Below are 22562 nucleotides of genomic sequence, written 5' to 3'. Positions count from 1 at the left end.
CCTGCTTGAAATTTGCATCCCTCCTCCCGAAAGAGGGAGAAGTGGAAGAGAAAAGTCTCCATTGGCAATGTTGGAACAGAATCCTGGGACATGCTGATCCCAGGAGGAGCTTCACTGGATGCCAGGAAGGCTTTTGGCCCCTGCTTTTATCTACTAAGGGATGGTTTTCCTTCATTTGGATGCTGTTTCAAGTGCCCCTGTACAGTTAAATTGAGATGTTTGAAGAAATGTTCTTCTGCAATCCAGTAAGGGGAGAACTCAGGGTTGATAAAAACATTCATCTGAAAGCCAGCTAAATGCTTCATTTTGTTTTCATGGATATTTAAAGAAATTCAATTAAATACAGTACATTACAAGGAGAAGAAAAAATAGTTGAAGTGAAAATAGTTTTCCTGCTTTTCCAAAATTATTTTTTTCATTGGGAAGTTTAATTGAGAACAGCTTTTTCTTCTCTCTAACAGCAGAATTAAACCAATGAAAGTATTTTTCCCAATTCTGAAATAAAGACACGCAGCCATGCTGCAAGTCATTAACGCCCAAGCATTAGCAAGTATATAGAAATCCTTTGGAGGGTTTTTTCCCTGATGAATGCTGAAATGTTGGGCTGGGACAAATCTACATTTTCACCAGTCACTACTCACAAATTGAACTGATTCAGAAATTGCAGTTTTGAGAACAGGAAAATGGTTTTGTCTATGGAGACAGTAGTGGAACTGGAGTGACAGGACAAGGGGGAATGGCTTCAAACTGAAAGAGAGTGGTTTAGATTGGATATTAGGAAAAAATCCTTCCATGTGAGGGTGGGGAGGCCCTGGCACAGGGTGCCCAGAGAAGCTGTGGCTGCTCCTGGATCCCTGGAAGTGTCCAAGGCCAGGCTGGACGGGGCTTGGAACCACCTGGGATAGTGGAAGATGTCCCTGCCCATGGCAGGAGTTGGAAGGAGATGATTTTAAGGTCCCTTCCTTTGTGGAAAGCAGTTGGCATCCATTTACCCCAAAACATCAGCAGGTTTTTAGGAGCTCAATACCTGATTTTATTATCCAGACACTCACAGCTGCCCCGGAACCAACAGAAAAAACCTGAATCTCTGAATCTCTTAAATGGGTGGCTGTGTAGGGAGAACTCTGTTTTGAAATTGGTGTGGACAGGTAATTTCCAAGTGCCTACACAGAGTGTGCTTCCCCTTTAGGGGAGTGTTCACAGCACGTGAGCACGAGGAGGTCAAAGAAGATGTTTTTGTGGAGTGGGGCTCCGTAATTCAATAAATAAAGCTGAGCTGTAAAATCAAACTTTGAACTTTGACGGTTGGGGGTGAGGGGGAAGTTTGTGGAGAAATCTCATGAAGGTGATGATATGAAGGTGATGACTGTTTCATCTGAGTGTTGCTGGAAAGAAAAAGCCTAGTAAAACTCTCAGGATAAATGTAATCTTAACCCAGTTCCATCCCCCCCGAACAGGAGGGTGAAAAGAAATTGAGTCTCCTTGAGATCTGCAGTGTAAAACTTTGATTTATGGCCAGGTACTTGTGCTGCCTTCTGCACTTTCCACGCCTTTTCAGCAAAAAGAAAATCACTTGAGGTTTAAGGAGTGATTCATTATCCTTTCTTATTAAATGAGTGGAAATAAACAGAGTGTTTTGGTACATTCTGGAAAGAAAGCTTTGTTTGGGAGCCATTATCAATTGTATTGAACATAGGGGCTTCATCACAGCTGTAATTTGATGTGTCAGACAGATTAGTCACTTGTTAAGAGCACTTGATGGTGGTGCTGAGGTTGATCACTGGCTCGGGATAAGCCTGTAGATTTGCACTGATAAACAATGAAGTCCTTCTTAACCCTCTTTTGTCTTCAAACACCCCCCCCCCTTCCTCACAGGGGCTGTACATGCATGAAATCCAAGTTTTCTTTTCAGATCTTCCATCCCTGGAAGTGTCCAGGGCCAGGTTGGACGGGGCTTGGAGCAACCTGGGATAGTGGAAGGTGTCCCTGCCCATGGCAGGGGGTTGGAAGGAGATGATCCATGTGAATCCCTCTATTCCCTGTTAGGAGTGTGATTCAGTACCTGTGGAGTTACCCATATTTGAGGAAATTTGGCAATTTTAAAGGTCTCTTCCAACCCTGGTGATGCTGTGATTCTACAGCCAAGAGGTCACTAAATATTGCCCACCTCTGATGAGGAGAAGTTCATTTTCCAGCACAGGAAAGACTGCAGAGGATGCAGTGAGAGAGAAACCCACAAGGAAAGCCATTTAAGCTTTAGTGTGTACAGAGGAGAACCAAACGGCTGTGAGATCAAAGTCTGGGCTTTTCAGGAAGTTTGTAACCATCAGAGGACACCCAACAGCCTCTCTGCAGGTCTGCAGGAAGGGGAATTTTATGGACTTTGTGGCAGAGCTTGCCCAGTTTCTGGAAGGGTGTGTGGGATGCAGGTGTGTTGCAGCACAGGGCTGGATTTCATGAGCAGGACTGGCCTTGCACTCCTCTGCCCTGGTGTCTTTTAACTCCAAACTTGCAAAAACTTGTCTTTTAACTCTTTTAACTTGCAAAGACATTAAATGACACATGTGATTCAACACAGGAGTGGATTCTTTGCCATTAAAATCAAGGCTAGGTAGGCTGAGACCAGTTTTACATGAGCAAATAGCCATGGCATGGGAATGACTTTTGGTGAGGGATTTTCACTTGGTTTTGGGTATCTCTGGTGTGTTCTGGCCAGGTGTAGGCATCTCTTTCAGGATGTGATGAATCCTGTTCAGATTGTCTTACCTGTTGTCAAAATACTTAAAATTAGGGGAATCTTAGTGAGCAGCTCAGGTGTGTAGGAAAAAACCACATTTCACAGATGATCGCTGTCCTGGTGTTCACTAGCCAGAGGGGACTTGGCCAGATGAGGTGAAATCATGGCAGGGGAGTTGGACAAGATGATCATTAAAGGTCCCTTTCAACCAGACTATTCCATGATCCTGTATTTCAGAAGTGAGGAATGCAATCCCAGCCCCACTGAAAATCAGGATTTAACTCCAGATGCTTTTCCAGTCAGGACATCTGTATGCAACACAGTGGCTGCTCAGCTGATAACACACTGAGCAGCAGTAGGGAAGCTCCCCCAAGGGTTGGGATATGGGGGTTTTTCTTCCCAGACTCACAGACAGAGGCAAATCCCTCTCTGTGAAGTGTGGCTGAGCTCCTGAAGGCTGCAAGGCAGGAATCACCACTGCACTGCTTCCTGCTGATTTCCTCTTGCCTCTTTTATGTAATGGTCCCAGAGCACAGAGTATTTTTGGGTTTGTTTTCAGGAAAGCTTCTCTGCTCCATGGCTGTAATTTACAAACACTTCAGCTTAAACTGAAGCACAGAAATAAAATGATAATAAATTTAAAAAGTAGCCCTCTCTTTGTTTAAAAGGCAGGAAAATCAATCAGGTCTAGGTCGGCTGGATCAGCTCCTTATCTGTTTATACTATTATTGCTAATTAATTTGCTCTGCAATCAGATACTCTTTCAGAAGCAGGAGAGTCATTTAGGGATGGTAGCTGAGTAAGGAGCTGTGACTCGTGTCTGGGTGGGGTGAGCAGCTCTGGAGACCAAGAGCTGTGCAGGAAGCACGGCCTTCATGGAATCAGAGTCATGGAATGGTTTGAGTTGGAAGGGACCTTAAAGGTCATCTCATTCCAGCCCCTGCCATGACCTTTTACTATCCCAGGTTGCTTCAAGCCCTGTCCAGCCTGTCCTGATACATCCAGTCCTTCAGCACTGCACTTTTTATTTGCTCTCTAGCCCTGTTTGTCTTGGAAGAAGAATAAAACCCAATTACAAAGTCTGAAAAGTGGAAAACATGGAAAAAAAATAGTGCCATTCCCCCTCCCACTGCCTGTCCACATCTGCTCAACTTGCACATGCCTCACACTTGTTGTGGGCAATAGAGGCGAGTCTTACAACCTCATCATCACCATGGAAAAAAATCCAGGTGGGAAATGGCTCATGCTGTTTAAACTCTGAATATTTTGCTGTTCCACAGGCTTAGAGTGGAGGCTGGCTTGAAAAGCCAAATTTGGAGCCTGGGGGGGTCTCTATCAGTCCCCCCTGAAGAAGTCAAAACAAGTTTGATGGGAGGAGAAGCAGTGAACATATGGAAATTAAAAATCAAGCTGGAAAAAAACATTGATGAAGTTTAAATTAGGAGCCTGTTTATTCATCACCATCTGTTTATAGTGCAGCAAGATAAGAAATAATTAATAGTTCCTTGCTTGGGAAAGTTCAAGTGAATTCTCACCTCCCAGTTGCATAAGCCCTGCTGGTGCAGACGAGGTGTCAGTGGGATCTGTGGGACAATCCTGTTATCAGCAGCTCTCCAGGTGCTGGAGCAGACACCACATAGCTGATCCAGCTCGAACTCACAGAATCACAGAATCACCAGGTTGGAAGAGACCTCTAAGATCATCGAGTCCAACCCATGCCCTAACACCTCAACTAAACCATGGCACCGAGTGCCACCTCCAATCTTTTTTAAACACATCCAGGGATGGCGATTCCACCACCTTCCCGGGCAGACAATTCCAGTATTTCACCACTCTTTCCACAAAAAGCTTTTTCCTAATACCCAACCTATATTTCCCCTGCTGCAGTTTAGGACTGGGTCCTCTTGTTCTGTCAGTTGCTGCCTGGAGAAAGAGACCAAGCCCCGCCTGACTACAACCACCCTTCAGGGAGCTGTAGAGAGTGATAAGGTCAAGAGAGTGCCCAAAGTAGGGCAGGGAAAAGCTGTGGATATGGCACTCGAGGACGTGGATCAGTGGGGAACGTGGTGGTGTTGGGTTGGTGGTTGGATTTGGTGACTTTAGGGGTCGTTCCCAACCTCAAAGATTCTGTGATTCTGTTATTTCAGACTGGTGTAGAGCTCTCAGAGGTCTTCTACCATATTCATCAACCTCTTAAAAAATCCTGGGGCATCAAGAATGGCATTAAATGACAACTCCTGTCCAGCTAAATCAAACCCTGAGGATCCAGAAAACACACTCAAAGAAACCTGGAGAACAGTTTAGCTCAGTCGAAAATATGTTTGATCTCGATGGTCTCTCTAAAGGCAAAAGGACCTGCTGGACTTTTTGCCATATTCTCTTTTATTAATTTTTAATTTACGTTTTCCTATTACTCTGGCCCACCCAGGTGATACAAAGAGCCTCTTAATTTCATTCTTGCTCTGAGCAGCAGCACTGGGCAACTCCCACATATGACATCAGTCCCTGCCATTCCTTGACAGGGTGGTCTCCTACAACAGCAGAAGGTTCAGCCATGGGACATTAGGACCTTAAACCCCAGACTCTCTTTAAGGATCAGTACCAAAATCAAGCTTCCTTTTATTTAACAGTAATTTTTCTCCCAGTTCTTTGGCAATGGCCACGATACACAGTAGGACAGGTCCTTCCAAATGGTCTTCCTTCACCATTCCCTATCTCTCTGGGACTCTTCCCAAACACTTCCACACTGCAGCTCTTACAGAGGTGGAACCCACTCTCTGGAAGTTCAAAATGAAGAAATCTGCCGTGGATTTCTCAGAGGAGAACCTTTGTGGACTCTGCCACAAAATCTGGCCCCTGAAAGAGGAAGAGGGAACAGTCTTGTCACAGTGGTAAACCCAACCTGAACCCTGAGAACCAGCCCCAGGCTTTGGTGTTGGCTGCTTTGATCCATCCTGAAGCTGATGCTGTTCTTCCAGACCAGGAGTCTCTTTCTGAGGACTCAATAATCAGCAAAGTTTTCCCTAAAGATGGTTCTTTTTCTGTCCATCCTTGCCCTGTGCCCCACTGCCCACCTCTCCAGTGAGCACTCCTGATTCCCATTTGGGTTTCGGGGACACGGTTTAGTCAAGAACATGGTGATGCTGGGTTAACTCTTGGCCTCAATGGCTTTAAAATGTTTTTCCAACCTTACCAATTCCATGTTTCTAACAGTGGTCCCTCAGTTGCTTGTCTGAGCCCATCCAACCCCCTGAAGTGCAGACACCCACCAGCAACAGGATGAAATTCCAACACAGGCCCACACAGCACCTCAGCACTCCTCCCTGTGGAGCTGAGAGATGATTTGTGCCTTGACCTCACCTCTCCACCGACATTTAGACATTCCAACATCTGTTTTCTGCCCTAAAACACAACAGGGGTGGAGGCTTTGCTTTGGTTTTGCTTGTTGCTGACTTGTCCTGGCTGGAAGCTCTCTAACAAGCAGCAGTGTTTGTTTGACTCGGGAACAGCTGTCCTGGGGCTTGTTGGGATTAGCAGCCACTTAGTGGACACAAATTTGTGTTGGAAAAGGCATTTGAGTTTGGAGAGTGTGTCACACTTTTAAATGCCAGCAGGAGTTTTGGTTCCTTTTTTTTTTAATATGAGATAATAGATGAATGCACACAGCCTTAGATGTGCAAAGGTTATAGAAATAAGGGAAAAGTGACATTGATGCAGTCGAAAATAAATTCAAAGTATTTTGAAAGCTCTGGATAACGTCTCAGATTAAATCCATCTATGCAAAGGTTTTGCTTCTGACAGCAGCTTGTGTTTGTCCCTCTCACATCCCATGAAATTTCTGGTTAAAAAATCTCTCCTTCCTCATCTTTTCTTTTTGCTTTTCTGTTGTTATTGACTGTATCAGAGCACCCTCATGATGGTATCCACCCTTTTTACCTGGGATAAGTACTCTGGGGAATATTGCATACACTGTAAGTTATGTTGGGAAAAGCATTCCTAGAGGTCAAGCCACTATGAATTTCTTTCTGGAGATGCCAGTATGGGAAAAACGATCTAAGAAGGTACCTAAATTCAAAGTCTGATTCGCTGTAAATCCAGTTATCTACAGCTCCTGGAAGAGAGTTGATTTGAGTGAGGAAACCCTGGAATAATCCTTTAAGCATGCCCTGTGTCAGAGCACTGGAGATCTTGTTTAGAGGCTGCTCAGGAGATAAGTCATGTTTTTGGCAACGGCCTCTGTAAATCTTTGTCTTAAATCTTGGATCTTTCAGTTCACATGTCCTGTAGTTAGGCAGAAGGGCTCAGCTCACTGGTTTGATTTATGAAAAGGGTGTTCTGCAGGGAAGAAAAAAGTCAAGCGTTTGTTTAGTTTGTTGGTTAAAAAAGGCTGAAAGAGTACAAACTTTTGTTTTTAAAAAATTGTTTCCTAATAGATGTTGATGGTGGAAAATCTCGTAGGATTTTCATGCTTAAAAGTCATCCTCCAGCAGCAGTCACTGGTGATTTTTTTCACGCTGATTAGAATGACTCAGTTTGAGGGTTTTAAGGTGAGATTTCCTTCATACATCTTTGAGTCGAATTCCTGCAAATATTGAGGAAGACAGTTATTTTTTAATATATTCCCGTTGAGTGCTTGAACAGCTTCTACTGGCAGCCACTGCCGAAGTGCAAACCAGGTTTTATAGTAATTAATGGTGCTCTTGTGATAGAATCATGGAGCTGTTAAGGTTGAAAAAGACCTTTAAGATCATCAAGTCCAGCTTGGACTGAGTGGGAAAAATGAAATCACAGTCTCTCTCTTGCCACAAATATTGAGGCAAAGTCCAAAACAAACTCTTTTCACTTATCCTGAATTTAGGGATCCTTTTGGCCTTCTGTGATGGCCCAGGTCCCTTCTCTGCTGAACTGGAGCTGCAAGTCCCTCAGTGAGCGATGAGCAAAGGAGCATCAGAGCACCAGCAGAGCTCATCAGTGGTGGGAAGGAAATGCCACCGTGTCAGGGGTCACATGCCCTGGCAGGATTGTGGCTTTCCTTCAGCTGGCTGGTTCCTCTGTCACATCCTGCCTGCAGTGCTGCGGTGAGAGCAGGCAGCACAACGGGCAAAAAATATCCAAATTCAGCACAAAGCTGTGGGAAGCTGAAAGGGGAGCTCTGAGGGGATGGGTTTGCTGCAGAGCAGGCTGTCAGTGGTGATACAAATGGAGATGGAGAAGGAGAAGGAGAGATGCCCAAAGGATGCTGGAGTGTGAGTGGCAGTGAGGACAGGAGGGCACAGCAGTGACTCTTTCAGGGAAGAGAGGGAGGATGCATTTAGTGAAACCTCAGAGCCAAGCTAACATCAGCCAAACCCAATCTGTTATGGAAAAACAGGCACAAAATTAATTTCTGGGCATAGAGCAGCGAGAGGGGATACACATCCTAAAGTCACCCCAAGACAAACCCCTACTCTGCAAGCCCAGGGCAGGATGGGGTAGAATTAAACCCACCAAAGATACAAGGGAGAAATGATTGGGAGCTGTTTCCATCCTGGGAGCTACTAAATAGGCTGGGGCACTCAGCTTGAAAAAGAGATGCCCAAGAAGGGAAACTAGAGAGGATTTTATGGTTTTTCTCGCCAGGGAAAGAGATATTGTGGTTAGGTTGTGAATATTTCTGTCTTTGTAAAAGAACTGAGCAATTCCTAGTGAAACCAGCAATGAGCAGGTTCAAAGTGAGTTCAGAAAGGGATATAATTTTTCTGTCAGTGGACACTTAAACCGTGCAACGCCTTGGTGCAGGAGGTTGTGAGTTCTAAAAATTTTCCCTGGGTTCAGAAGCAAAATCGAATTGCATTTAAGAGATTTATGGGAGAAAAAGAATCTACCTATGGAATTTTTTATTATTTCATACAACTCTTAAATACAAAATTGACCCTCGTTTGGGAGGTCTCTTCTCACTGGAGTCTGTGCTGGCAGTAGTGACCCAAGGCTGAAATGGGTTTTCCTCCACTGTGATTAAATCCAAGCCACCTGGGTGGGACTGAGTTATGGAGAGTTGCAGGCACCAACTTTTGGAGTCTGTTTCCTTCAGTCAGGCCGGAGATCAGTGCTGCAATCGGGGAGATTGATGCAGTGATAATTGGCTGTAATGAGATGGTTGTAACGAGACCAAGCCGGGCAAGCCACGGGTGAGCACCAAGGCTGGGCTCCTCAGGGGGACAATAAATGTCACCCCATGGCTGTTTACAGTCCTGACTCCTGGGAGCTTGCAAACTGCCTGCTGATATGGAATGGGAGAGAAAATGAGATTTTATTGCAGCACACCAGGCTGCAATGCTGCCCTGGGATAGCTCAGCCTGGCTTAACTAAGCTGCGCCTTTGCCTCGCTGTTATCCCTGTGGGTACTGAGAGCTCCCGAGACACCCCAGGCATCAAATGGGCATCTCTGCATCTGAACAGGGATTCCAAGAGCAAAATGTGTGGGAATGTCATTCAGAAGAGACCTGGAGTGACCCCATGCATGAGGGAGAATTTGGTGCGAGGGTTTGGTGGGTGGTGTGCGGTCAAAGGTTGGACTTGATGTTCTTGGAGATCTTTTCCAACCTTAATAATTCCATGATTCAGTGAAAGACTGCTGTGCTGAAAGGGTTTTTTCCTGAAGTGGGAGTTCACCTGTGTTCAGAGAGTGCCTGACACCAGCCTGCTGCCATTCATTTCTTTCCTCAGCCAAACTGAGTCCCATCTCAGGGCTGTGCCAAAGCCCTGGAATTCATGTTTATTCATGAGAGAAAGTTATTCTCTGCTGCTTCCTAGATAAGCTTTGACCGTGATTTGCTGTAAGTGTAGATATGACTCCAATAAATGGGTTTTTACACTCCAGTCTGCCAGTTCTGCAAACCACTGTGCCTCGTGAGAATTGACCTGTTTTCTGTTTATTAACCTTTTAAAGGGAGAGGAAATGAGGGCCTGAGCTCTGATGAACTTCTAGCAGAGACAGTGGGAAAGGTGAACATCCTGCAGCTGTGCTGGGGCCTCCTAACTCCCTGCAGCCAGCACTGTGTCACTGGTCTTCAGCTTCTTCTGAGCCAGAACCTCTTAGAGGAGGGCTCTAAGTGAGGCTGATGCAGCCCTTGGCTTGTTTGTGGGGCATTTGGCTTGCAAAGAGGAAGGCTGAGCTGCTGGATATCGGGATCTGAGCTCCAGCTTCTTCAGAGGCGTGAAGGATTTCTCCCTGCAGCCCTCTGGAAGAAGATATTCAGCTCCAGAGAGCACTTCATGGTCTGGCAAGGAAGGGCAGGGCAAAGCTGAGTGCGTGGAAGTCACAGTTAAAATAACTCAAATGGATAAAAAAACCCCTCTCATTTTAAAAAAGAATCCTATTTATTTATTTATTTATATTTATAATGACCAGAGTTTAAAGACTGTATCTGGATACCCAAAGATGTGGTAAGTGCTGCTGGCTAGGAAAGGCCACACACTTACTTTTATACAGCTTCTCCAGATTCACCTGTGATCCTTGCCAAGGCAAAGCACCACCCCTGGCAGGGTGTATCCCGTGGCATTTTGGTGACAAGCACATGAGCAGAGCAGTTCTTTGGATGGAAACGAAGAGTAGGTGTATTTTTGACTCCTTTGCTGCACTGGGTGAGGGTTGATAAATACCTTTGCATCCTTCCTGCAGAGACTGAGGGCAAGGTAGAAGACAACATTTATAATTAATTAATGGAGAAGCACTTATCAATCCCCAAACATGACGTGATCAGGCCAAAATTGTCATCTTTGCTATATCCAAGTGACACCACAGGGAACAGAGCGATTTCCTTCTTCCAAGGCACATTGCAGCTGTTCCTGCCCTCAGATAGTTTTTTGCCTGCCAGCCCCCTGATCCCAGCAGTTTTCCAGGGTAAAGTCTATCAGCTTGGGAGAAAAAAAAAAGCATTTTCTGGAAGGTTCCTTGATAAAGATTGTCTGTGTGCTGGGTCAGATGAAAGGGCACAGATTTTTACCTGATGTTGTGATGGGATGACTGCAGCGTTGGACTGTGCATGTACAGCATCCTGCAGGTATCAATCTTCTGTTGTTCCAATTCTTTAAACTCCAGTTATTCTCTCTACTAAAATTATTCATTTTCCTGAACTGTAGATAATTAACACAAGAAAGACACAGACCTGTTAGAGGAGCTGTGGCTGCCCCATCCCTGGAATTGTCCAAGGCCAGGTTGGACATGGCTTGGAGCAACCTGGGATAGTGGCAGGGAGTTGGAATGAGAGGATCTTTAGGGACCATTCCAACCCAAACCATTCCAAGACTCTCTGATCCTGTGGTGACAGGCACTGCCATCCAGAGTTCTGCTTTGCATTGCCTTCTTTATTTATTGCAGAAATATTTTCAGCATGTCTGGGGCAGCAGTGAGGAAGATAGTTGTCATAAGAGCTAATGGGCAAGTACAAGGTGTGTTTACAGAGGCAATAATTTGTAAAAATACACTTTATGTGTCTTGCAAAGCCAGTTTCACTTTCTTTTAATCAGAAAAAAAAGCTTTTACTTTCAAAAGTGAACACCTAATAGCTTTCTATATGTATCACAGCTGGTGCTGAAAAATATCAACAAAGATACAGATCACCAAAACTCTCCAAGTGCATAATTCAGGGCATTTAAAAAGCCATCTGCTGCTATCACCTTGTATTTTAGTTTCCATTATAACCTATCCTGAGGTAGTGGGTGCACTCTAAATTATTGCAGTCGGTGGAGGAAATGATTGTAGGATGTGAAAAATCCCACCATGGAATCATTTTCCATGGAATCTTTAATATCCTGATACTTTTGGAGCTGCTGGCTGTTTGCTGGGAGATAAGTAAGAGGCTGTGGGAGCTGAGCTGGGCACCTGATATGAGGACCCTGAAACCTGAATGTTAATGAACTCTGCAGGAGAGGTGCACGAAGGAGATACCATCAGTTATTCCATTTTGCAGGCTCCAATAAACTCAGCTCAGGACTTCATTTGAAAAGTTCAGTTTGTTCATGAAAGAAGAGGGGGGGGGGGAAAGCCTGTACAATCACTTTGAAAGCGAGCTAAGGGTTCTTTTTCAGCTTCAAAGCCTTTCTGTGTGCTCTCTATTGATCTGAGACACATCTGCCTCGCTCTGCACGGGCTGGTGATGACACCAGCCCTCTCCTTAGCTCAAGTAGTAAAAGATGATTTAAAGGAGGAATTTCAGAGCAGGGTGTGATTACCAACAAGTGCAGCCTGACAGGGGTTTCACAGCTCCCTTTGCTGGCACGTGAGAAATATTTCCTCCACATTTCCTCCCTGCTCTGTTCTTCACATCCCAGTCTCTCTCGTGTGGGGCTGTCGACCTTAACAGCGCCTGAGTCACATTTGGGGGAGCGTTGCCATCTAATGGGGTGTGAAAAATCACGGAGAGCACAGGTGCTGGGAAAAGGGAGCTCAGCTGACAACCCATCCATCTCACCCAGGCAGCAACTGAAGTGCCTGTCTGTTGGAAATATAAAGCAGGGGGGGAAAGGTTGTCAAAATTCTGCTCAGAACTCTAAAATGGTAACACATCGATGTAGAAATGTGTTTGATTTCTTTTTTTTTTTAATTCAGATCCGCCAACTCCTTCTGGCTTCAGGGTTAATGTTACATGATCCAACAGTGCAGCATGCAGGGGTATTATTAATGCCTTTTGAGAAATAAAAGGGCAAAATCAGAACATTACAACTCTGTGGAAAGGACGTGCCACTTTTTCTTTCCAAGAAAGCCTCAATTCTACCCAGAAGAACTCCAGCAATGCCTCATTTTGACAAAACCTTGTGTTTTCTGCCTGTGTTGGTTATTCCTTCATTCCTAGCTTGGATAGCTGAGGATGTGCCACCTTCCCCCACCCTTCCATGGGGATCCTGGCCACAGCACTGTCCCTGCTCAGCCTCCAGCAGTGTTTTGTGCCTTCTCCCTTTTTAAGAAGCAAAGCCAGCTTCTGGTGAAGGGATTTGGGCCCTGATCCCTTGATTGTCATCCATGTCCTCTTCCTGCTGTGAGAGCTGCACAACCATTGCAATGGGAAGAAAAAGGTGATGACATTTGAGGGAAGCAGAGGAGGAAGGGGACAATGTCTCACAGGTTCAGATCTGGTGTTTTAGTGCAACAGGGAGTGACAAGGGCAAGCAAGAGAGATATTTAATTAGGCATTTCTGCCTTTTTAACCCAGGAGAAGGCACTGTTCTTTATCAAGCCTGATTTGCCTGGTTCTTGCACTTATCTGCCATTCCTTCCATACTGATTTCTGGAAAATTACAGTGCTGAATTTCAGGGACTGGTGGAACTGAAAACTGCATGTTTAAAGAGAATATTCCTGTGGGTTTCATTCCAAAACGTGCCTGAGCTGGGGTGAGGGGCTCCACAAACCTTTGCAGAGCTGCTCTGCTGCAGCTAGCAAGCCCCACTCATGAGTGTTCCACCATCTGCTTTTCTCTCTTCCCCAGGCTGCAGGAGGCAGTGGGACAACATCACGTGCTGGCCTGAAGCAGAGGTGGGAGAAGTCGTGGTACGGCCATGTCCCAAGTACTTCAGGTTCCTGACCTCCTTCCTGGGTAAGCAAATCCCAAAACAGCTCCATGGCTTCACTCCCAGGGGTTTCTCATCATTCCACAGGGGGAACATCTCAATAAAGAGGGAGAAACCAGCTCTTAGCCCAAGGTAAAGGAGGTTTCCAAGCCATCTATGAATTCCCAAACATTAAAACATCCTCCCTGCACTTGCAGCACCACTACTGTGGATCACAGGGATGCAAAAATGGCTCCTGGGGAAATCCAATAATATGGATGTTGTGCAGTGAAAATTGAATCAACCTGTGCAATAGTTGTGTTTGTTGTGCAAAACGAGCAGCTTAGCACAATCATTAATTAAGTCTCTGGCAGAAAAGAAACAAGCTGGAACTGTACGTAATAAAGTAATTTTTTTTTCTGCTGGAATGACAAATTTGGCCACAGGCTAAGGAATTAACCTGACAAATAATGGGCAGGAGAGGTTAATGGAGGAAGTAGCTTAACTCACTGGTTGGGGTGTTTTGAGAAGCTTTAGTTTAAAACTCAGGTCTCAAGGGGCCATGCAGCAACAGGGCTGATGGTGTCTCCTGGTAGTTTGTAGTTATTTTTCACCATTTTTATTATAGAAGCCCTGCAGGCCTTCACAGAGAATTAAGTTCTTTTGCACTGCAGATCTTGCATCGAGCTGATCCCCCATTTTTAGAGCCTTGCAGTGCAAACACACAGGACAGATTAGGAACGGGGGTAGGGACACAATATCATCCCTGTTCAACAGGCCAGAGCACTGCACTCATTAACCAGCACACGCTGATTACACGACTTGGCCAAGGCCACACCAAAATTCTTTGCAGACACAGAAGGGAAATTCAAAATCCCTGGAGTCCCATCCTAGCGCTGACTTCCCCATTTCCAAAATTCCCTGGCAGCTCATCACTCCTGTGTCAACAGCCAGGGAAAAGAGGCAGAAGCTGCTGTGATATCACATCTTGCAGGACAAGACCCCCGTGCATTGGATCAGCCATGTGGAATAATTGCCTGCTGTTCCTGCTCTGTGCCCTCTCCCCAGCACAGCATTCACTCACTGGGGTTTATATACCAGCAGAGTTAGTGAAACAGGAAGGAAAATCTCTCAAAAACTCGTTCTAATGCATCATCCCACCAGAGCTGAGCTCACAGCAAGGCACCCGCAGTGCAGACACTGAGAGCTCCATTCAGATTTTTAACCATAAACATCTGGTAGCATTTGATAAATTCTGGGCAATCTGAAATCCCTGAGGATTCCTCAGCTGGTGTTAAGATACCTGGTTTAAGAAACCAAATTTCCAACCTGAAATGGCATTTGTATCAACTGATTTTAGAGTTTTCCCTCAGTAAATCTATCTCTGCGTTGGTTTTACTGTCAGAGGTAAGAAGCAGGTTCCTTAGAGGTTCAGTTCAGCTGGTTTTTAGATTCCCACTCCAGGATGAGTTTAATACCATCTATAAATCACATATTTCTCCCCATTTGCAATCAAAAGATTGTGGAGTGGCACGGGCAGACAGGAATGTCTTCCAATAGAGGTGAATCCCACCCCAGCAGAGCACAAACAGAACAACCGATGCCATTCCCAAAGCAGAAGCTGCAGCTTTGATTTTCTCTGAGACAGCCACTTTGTACCACCATTACCAAGCAGGGAAAGCAGAGATGGTCTTAAATTAAGGCAGGGGAAGATTGCCTCCTGTTTTATAGGATTTGTTGCAAAATTAAGGTTGCGAAGCAGCTCCTCCTTTGTAGCAGTGAGTGTCATTGAACAGCTTTCAAGGAACTCAATCATCTGGTTAATGTTTGTGTCCTAATCTTTGATCCCTTTGCAGGAGCATGAAAGCTTTTATCAAGTTGTCAGCCAGAGAAAATCTTTTTGTGTGTTTACAGCAGGAAAAGGGTGAGGTACCAGGAAAAAAAGAGTTAATGTGATTTTATGCCTCCTGGAGAATAAGCTCTTCAAATGACTAATATCCCATCTCATGGTTAATAAAGGATAAAATATCTCATGGCATTTAAAAACCTTAAAATGCCTAACACCGTCCTGATGTCATTTGACATTAATTTTTTATGGCATTCACAGATCCAGAAAATTTTCATTATTTCATGACGTTCGTCAGTGCCATGTGAGGGAGATGGATGAAAATATTTTTGGCACCTTTCATTATGAAAGTGCATTGCTTTCCACCCCTTGACCAGAGTGTTCCAGCTCTCTTTCGATACGTGGAGGATGACATTTGTAGTAGGGATTTATGTCTCACCGTTTCTCTAAAAGCAAATTGTCCACCATACACAAGTTAAATTAGCACTGACAGTTTTTAAACTTCAGCTGTGAGATTAATTGACCTAAGGGGGTGGGCATAACCAAGCTCTGGAATCCCACTCAGTGATTTGAGATCCATGTGAGTTTTGGGCTTGCCAAACTCCTTTTTTTTCCTCAGCTGCTCTAAATTTATTTCCCCTCTCCTTTCCCCTCCTTGATGAACACTTTTTATTCTGCATTGCTTCTGAAACTGGAACAAAAATTGAATAAAATGAGGATAGGGATGAGCAGACAGCAGCAGATAAGGAGAAGGTATCACCACTTCTCTAAAGAACCCCAAAATGAACCATACCCATTGGTTTTTTCTACAATGGTCATTAAAAAATCCGAAGAAGTTGAGTGTGTTTTTTATGGAGGTCTCTTCACTGAGAGCCCTCGGGTGCTCTTCTGTCCAAATGTACCTTCACATCAAAAAGGCAGAATTACCTGGAAAAAAGGAGGCTCATAGAGGGCATCACCATCCCTGGAAGTGCTCAAAAACATGTGGATGTGTCCCTTGGGGTCATGGTTTGATGGTGGCCTTGGCAGTGCAGAGTTAATGGTTGAACTCAATGATCTTAGAGGGTTTTTCCAACCTAAACCGTTCTATGATTCCGTGATTTATTTGCACCTGAGGTGTCACAATGCTTGTGCCCCACTCCTCTGAAGGACTGGAGCTACACCTCCACCTCTACCCAGAAATGTGCATCTTTTTCTTGTAAATGTTGCCTGGAATCCTATGATTGCAGGATCAAAAGATCTAGTGAGAAATTTATCCTAAAGTTTGACAGCTCTGCTTTTAGGATGAGAAAACAAACGGTTTTAATCAGGTGCTTAATCAAGGGGAACATTGTAGTTGTTAAGAAGGGGGGGATTATCTGTATTTATTAGGGATCAGGATCTTCACACTTAGAAATGAAATGTGCAGGAAGGGGAAAGGAAAATAAGGGAAAATTGAGTATTGTCCCACAAACAGGGTGCAGGAAGTTTCAGGGCACTGGACACGTGGCAGTAATAACTGCAGGCCAAGTGATGTGAAAAACAAGAAAGGAAGAAAATTGTGTCTTGCTTGAGGTGCTGACCCAATGCCACAGGTTCTACTATGACACGAAGTTATGAGATACAAAACTGAAACAACACGAAACTCTGAGCAGAAGTTGCACTCCTGTGAGATCATGACTGAGGCAGAGAAAGCAAATTGGGAAAATATCTTGCCCACAAGTTTTTCCCAGGCCTAAGCACTTCAGCACCCAGCCTAGTGCAAGCTGTCTGCAAGTTTCAAGTGTTTCCCAGGAACAGTGGGGCAGATCAATAATAAAAATGAAAGTAGAGAGGTGCCAGTGGGCTCAGCATCATCTCAAGAAGGGTAAATAATAGAAGTGCTACTGTTTTAATAACTTCTGTTTGAAAAAATCGATTTATGTCTGTGGAATATGATGCTAGAGAAGCAGGACTGATTGCTGGGCAGAGCACACCTTCCCTCTGCTTTAGAAGCTATTGCAGAAAAGGGCAAGGGAAGCAAGAGGGGGCAAAAGCCAACACCCCTGGGCCATGATTGATCTCAAATCTCTTTGTATTAATTCAAACTCCCATTAAAAGCCAGGAAGAGGGTTTTTTCCAAGAAGATCAAAGATGTAAAACCGTACCTGTAACAGGAACTTTCAGACATGTCTCTGAGTTTGAAGGGTGTGTTTGAAACAGATGAGAGGCAGAAAGAAATTAAGAGAAAAAACCTGAAGAACAAGGCATAGACAACAGCTCTGTGCATTTATTCAGTTCATCTGTTCAGTGTTTAACTCCTACCCAGATGAAACACCTCTGATAAAGAAAATGTTCTGGTTTTATCTTTGTTCCACAAACTCCTCCCTCCTCTTCTGCTGTGTCATGAATAAATCATGTCAAAGGGAAGGAAATTCCTCTCAGTGACAACAAAGTCTCGTGGAAGGTTCCCTGCCCATGGCAGGGAGGTTAGAAGTGGAATTTAAAGTCCGTTCCAACCCAAACCATTCTATGATGATTCTGTGATTCTAAATTCTGAGACAAGTTTTGCTTGCTCAGTCTCCATCCTTGAAGGATCCCAAGAATACCCAAAAGGCATCTGGTCATGCTTCCATTTTAGGTGACCCTACCTGAGCAGGGGTTTTGGCCCAGATGACCTCCAGAGGCCCCTTCCAACCTGAACCATTCTGGGACTCTGTGAAAGCAGAACACTGAGCTCTTGCAAGACATTATCAGGTTATTGTTATAATAAATGAGAATTAGTTGTGGCTTTTTCAAGTGAAAATATTTGGGGGTTTTTTAATGAAAAACCTCATCTCGTTGCTTTTAGGAACAGGCACACCAGTTTGACAGTGGTAACATCGATCAAAATTAAATACAAACCCCACAAAAAAAAAAAAAAAACAGATTAATTCCTGGCTCTAACTAATACCATGTAAAGAAGGGCACTCTGTCCTCACCAGGGACTTGCCTCTGCTTCTTCCACAACATAGAGGAGAGCCTGGAGCACAAACCTACTGGCACTGGGATGCTTCCCACCTCTCAGTGAATCTCTCCACTCTACATTGCTAATTACGTGTAACTGAGTAATAAACCCCTGGTCTCCTTTCTCAGTAAATCTCCAGGAGTACAACTTGAAAAGTTTTAGCTCCAGTCTGATAGGAAATGGGAAAGTTTGGGAAACCCAGTGAACTTTGAAAGGCTGGAGACAATTTCCAAGTGCAGAAATTTTGTGTTTTCTGATACTGTCACTTAGATTTTCAATGTACTCCATTGGTGCTCATTTTAGGGAGAACTTGTGTTACACAAAATAGTGAGAAACAGCTCTGGGAAACGGCAAATGCAACTTCTGGTGCTTTGAAAAATTTGCCTTTCCATTGACAAATGATCAGACTTTATTACCAAAGTCTGTGGAAAAACTGAGAGCCAGGAAGACCACAAGAACTGGCTCATTTTCATAGGGGTTTGTGGCAGAGCTGGGATTTGACCTTGGAACATAAAAATCTGTGTAATGCTTCGGTTTAACCTGAGCCCGTAAACCTCAGAGGAAGAACTAAGCTTGTGGGGCACTTTCCCAAATTTTATGCTCATTTTTAGTATAGAAAGTAATATTTTAAATAGTAGAAAATAGAAATGTTATATGGTCTGAGGAGAGACATCATCCATCACTCGAGCCAAAATTGTGGTGTGATAAAATCTTTGTTGTCTAACCTTGAGCTTTTTGTACCTCTCAGACATCAGGTGAATATGTGAGTTGTTAGAAAAGTGTCTTGTATCCCACCATGTGTGTGAATTTGGACATGAGGAGCAAAGACTGGTAGAAAAACTTCTCTGGGAAGAGAGTTTCCCTAAAATCAGAGTCATTTTCATTATTATTTTTTAATCCCACTGAAGTTTTTTTTGTCATTGTTCTTCCCTCTACCTTGGTCTCCACATCTGCTAAAGCATTGGGAAAATTTTTGAAAGTATTGAGAGTGGTGAGAATTATAAAATAATCATAAAATTGTGAGGAAGTGCAATTAAAAAGAAGAAATAGGAGAAAATTAAGCTGCAAGAAGCACGCCTTAGCTCACTGAGAATAAGAAACAAAGAACCAAAACCACAATGAAATCTAAAGCCAGGCCCAAACAGAGAGGAGGAGTTTTGAGCAGGAAATGGGAAGCAATGAAGTCCAGATAATGGGATCCATTGTAACGAAGAAGAAATAACAGAAATTGCATAACACCTCCAAAAACCTGAAAGCTCTGAGCGGTCACGTCCTTGATTTGTTTGCACAAGATCCCTTATGATCCCAATGTGAACCCTGGTGACCAGAACTGCAAACAGTGGCCATGCAGGGAAAGCCTGGGAGCAGCAGCCCACGGAGCTGTGCTGAACAAAGGCACCTTCGAGAGCCCTCCTGGATTCAGATCTGTTGCAAAGACAGATTAAAGGGGCAAAGCTTTAGTGTCGAGAGCCATCTGTCACAGGGATTCAAGAAGTGACTTCAGGCAGGGGATTGTGTGCTGCTGACTCCAGTGCAGAGCAGGCCCGTGGCTGGGAAGGCGTTCAGGTGACTCAGGTGTCAGAAATTGCTGGAGGTGATACTCGAATCTTTTCGTGACTCACAGCTGCATAACTGATTTGCTCCGGTTTGCCAGAGTTTTTGTGCTCTTGTGTGCAAAGAACTCCATTGTTGGAAAGGTTTGAAGAGCTCTTTGAGTTTCACTGGTGTCATTTTTCCCCTTAAGAAGCGAGGTTTGGCTGCTGTTTGTTCATTCAGGTGTATTGAGCAGTTTTCCAGTTTTGTGCAATGAATGGCACCAGTGGAATGCCCCAATAATGGGATCTGTGTGAGGTGGGCATGGCAGGGATTTGTGGTCACAGAAGGTGCTGGGGGAATTCACAGTGTGCTGTTGGGTGTATTTCTGCTTTGTTATGCCTTGACAAACCCATAGCTTGGTCTTTTAGGCCACAAACCTCTTGGGGTAAGGCTTATCCTGAGTGCTGGTGTCTCCTCCTTTTGTTGGATTAAGCCAATGTGGGTTTGAGGTCCAGCTGGGACAGGAAGCAGAGGTGTTTTACCAAGTGAGAAGTGCTTTGCACTTACAATCCTGGATGGATCAGGCAGTTCTGAGTACCAAAGAGCCACATGAACTTCAGTTTTGACAGCTTTGGCTGAAGGAGGGAGATGTCCTTGGGTTAATTAAAGCTCTTTTTAGCTGGTCAGAGGCCCCAGGCACTCAGCGAGCTGGACAGTCCAGGAAATCTTCTTGCCCTGGAGTATACAAGTTAAAACAGGCAATACAGGTTGTCAGTGTGTGGTTTTTCTCCCTTCACAGCCAAATGTTGAAGTGCTTTATTCTCAAACAAGAGCAGTACATTTCCCAGGAATCACATCTGATCAGGGCTCAGTTGTAGGCAAGGTCTGGGTGTGGAGAACTGGATTTAGTTCCCAGACCTCCAACCTTATCTGCATACTGTGAAAGGAACATTTTATCTATCCCTGTCCTGGCTGCTCACAGGCAGAGTGAAAGGCATAAATACTTCACTGCTCTGGTCAGACAAAAATTTTCCAGAACCAAAGGCAATGTGGCAACAAAACACTCAAACAATACTGGTGCAGTGCTAGCAACCAAAAGTCTGCATGCAACTGGTGTTATGGTACCACTAGAAGAGATGTTTTGTGTGCACCTCTGTATTAAAATGTACTTTTTTATTGAAGCCTGGACTTTAAAACACAATGGGTGCCTCCCATTTATGAGTTGTGTGTAATATGAAAAATTAATAACGGGGGAAAAGTCTGAGAGTTTTACTCTAAGTGTTACAAGAATTGTGCTCTGGCATTTGTACCCCAAAAGGCACAAGTTGGTTTAACAGCAAGCTGCAGGTTTCTTTTTAAGTCATTGTTTTCTCTTTTCCTGCAGGGAATGTGACCAGGAATTGTACAAGCCAGGGCTGGTCGGATGTGTACCCTGCACCCTATGCCGTAGCTTGTGGATACGATTCCAACAGCACTCCAGGGGAGGAGGTTTGTAAACCTGGATGGGTGAACATCAAGATTTAACAGGGATCAACACCAGAATTGTATCATCTCCCCATGCCAAATTTTTCCCATTTCCACTCTGATTCCTCAAGAGGGAAAAGTCCTCCTGAGGATCCTTGGAAGCAGAGTTCAAATGTTTGGTCAAGGAAACAGATCATAGAATTAGGGAATGACTTGGGATGGAGGGGACCTTCAGGATCATCTCATTCCACCTCCTGCCATGGGCAGGGACACCTTCCACTAGACCAGGTTGTTCCAAACCTGGCCTTGAACACTTCCAGGGATGGGACATGCAAAATTTCCAGGATGTCAGGACCTGAGAAGATCAGACCATTGCCTGTGTGATGCCCACACATAACTTCAGGTGTTTGATTTTCCACAGTACACTTTGAAACAAGCCCTCCACATTTATATTTGTCCTTAAGTAGATATGATGATTCCAGTCTTTCTATGGCAACATAAGCATCAAAAGCTCTAAAGGCATAAAAATTATATGACCTACTAGCCATCAGTGCTGCTCTGCAGATCCCAACCAGCTAAATATCTAGACCACTGTAGGGTACACACATTTTCATGAAATTTTGCTGTATTTTGGGAGGAAATACGCAAGCTCTCTGGGATTTTGTTTGTGTATAAATTAGCAATCGCTGAGCAACGTATAATTAGCTAATTAGCTTTACAGAGTATTGTCATTACACAGGAAGGAATCTGTTACTGGTTTGCTGCATGCTGAGATATGAAGGGTAAAGTCTAAAGAGGATGACAAATGTTGGAAGCAAGATTCACCTCACCTAACTCAAAGTTCAGCATCTAATCTAAACTAATCACCTGCAGCAGTCCCACAGTCAACAAGAAAAAGCTTATGCTAGAAAAGAATTTTATTTCACTACAGTCACATGTTGCAGTGCTTATATTTTTATATAATTGGTTACAGTGTTTGTATTAAACCTCTGCCCCTGCTTTTTGTTGGTGTTGTTGTTTAAGACATACATCAGTGTTAGTGAAAGTTGGACATTGGAATCTAAATAATGAATCAGTATTTATTTCCAGTATTTAGAGGGGGCTTACAAAAAGGCTGGAGAGGGATTTTTCACAAGGGCATGGAGTGATGGGACAAGGGAATGGTGTTAAGCTGAAGAAGGGCAGGGTTAGATGGGATATTGGAAAGAAATTCCTCCTGGGAGGGTGGGCAGGCCCTGGCACAGGGTGCCCAGAGAAGCTGTGGCTGCCCCTGGATCCCTGGCAGTGTCCAGGCCAGGCTGGACGGGGCTTGGAGCAGCCTGGGACAGTGGGAGGTGTCCCTGCCCATGGCAGGGGTTGGAATGAGGTGATCTTTTGGGTCCCTTCCAACTCAATCCATTCTGGGATTCTATGACTTGATATGCTGAGAGGTCTCTGTGCATGGTCACGCACTGCCGAGGCACTCAAAGAGTTAACAGGGGATCAGAGC

At 44.4% G+C, this 22562-nt stretch overlaps 1 protein-coding gene across 1 annotated transcript in view; it reads left to right on the top strand.

Moving 5' to 3' along the window:
- VIPR1 (vasoactive intestinal peptide receptor 1) overlaps positions 1 to 22562 on the top strand; it is a 100864-nt gene that overhangs the window by 37345 nt on the left and 40957 nt on the right. The window contains exons 3-4 of the mRNA XM_069006287.1: positions 13202 to 13309; positions 20994 to 21097. Coding sequence (XP_068862388.1) covers positions 13202 to 13309; positions 20994 to 21097 — 212 coding nt within the window. The remainder of the gene's footprint in view (positions 1 to 13201; positions 13310 to 20993; positions 21098 to 22562) is intronic.

The sequence above is a fragment of the Aphelocoma coerulescens genome, chromosome 2, assembly GCF_041296385.1.
Source record: "Aphelocoma coerulescens isolate FSJ_1873_10779 chromosome 2, UR_Acoe_1.0, whole genome shotgun sequence".
NCBI classification, from domain to species: Eukaryota; Metazoa; Chordata; class Aves; order Passeriformes; family Corvidae; genus Aphelocoma; species Aphelocoma coerulescens.
This window is presented reverse-complemented; position numbering and strand designations above follow the sequence as displayed.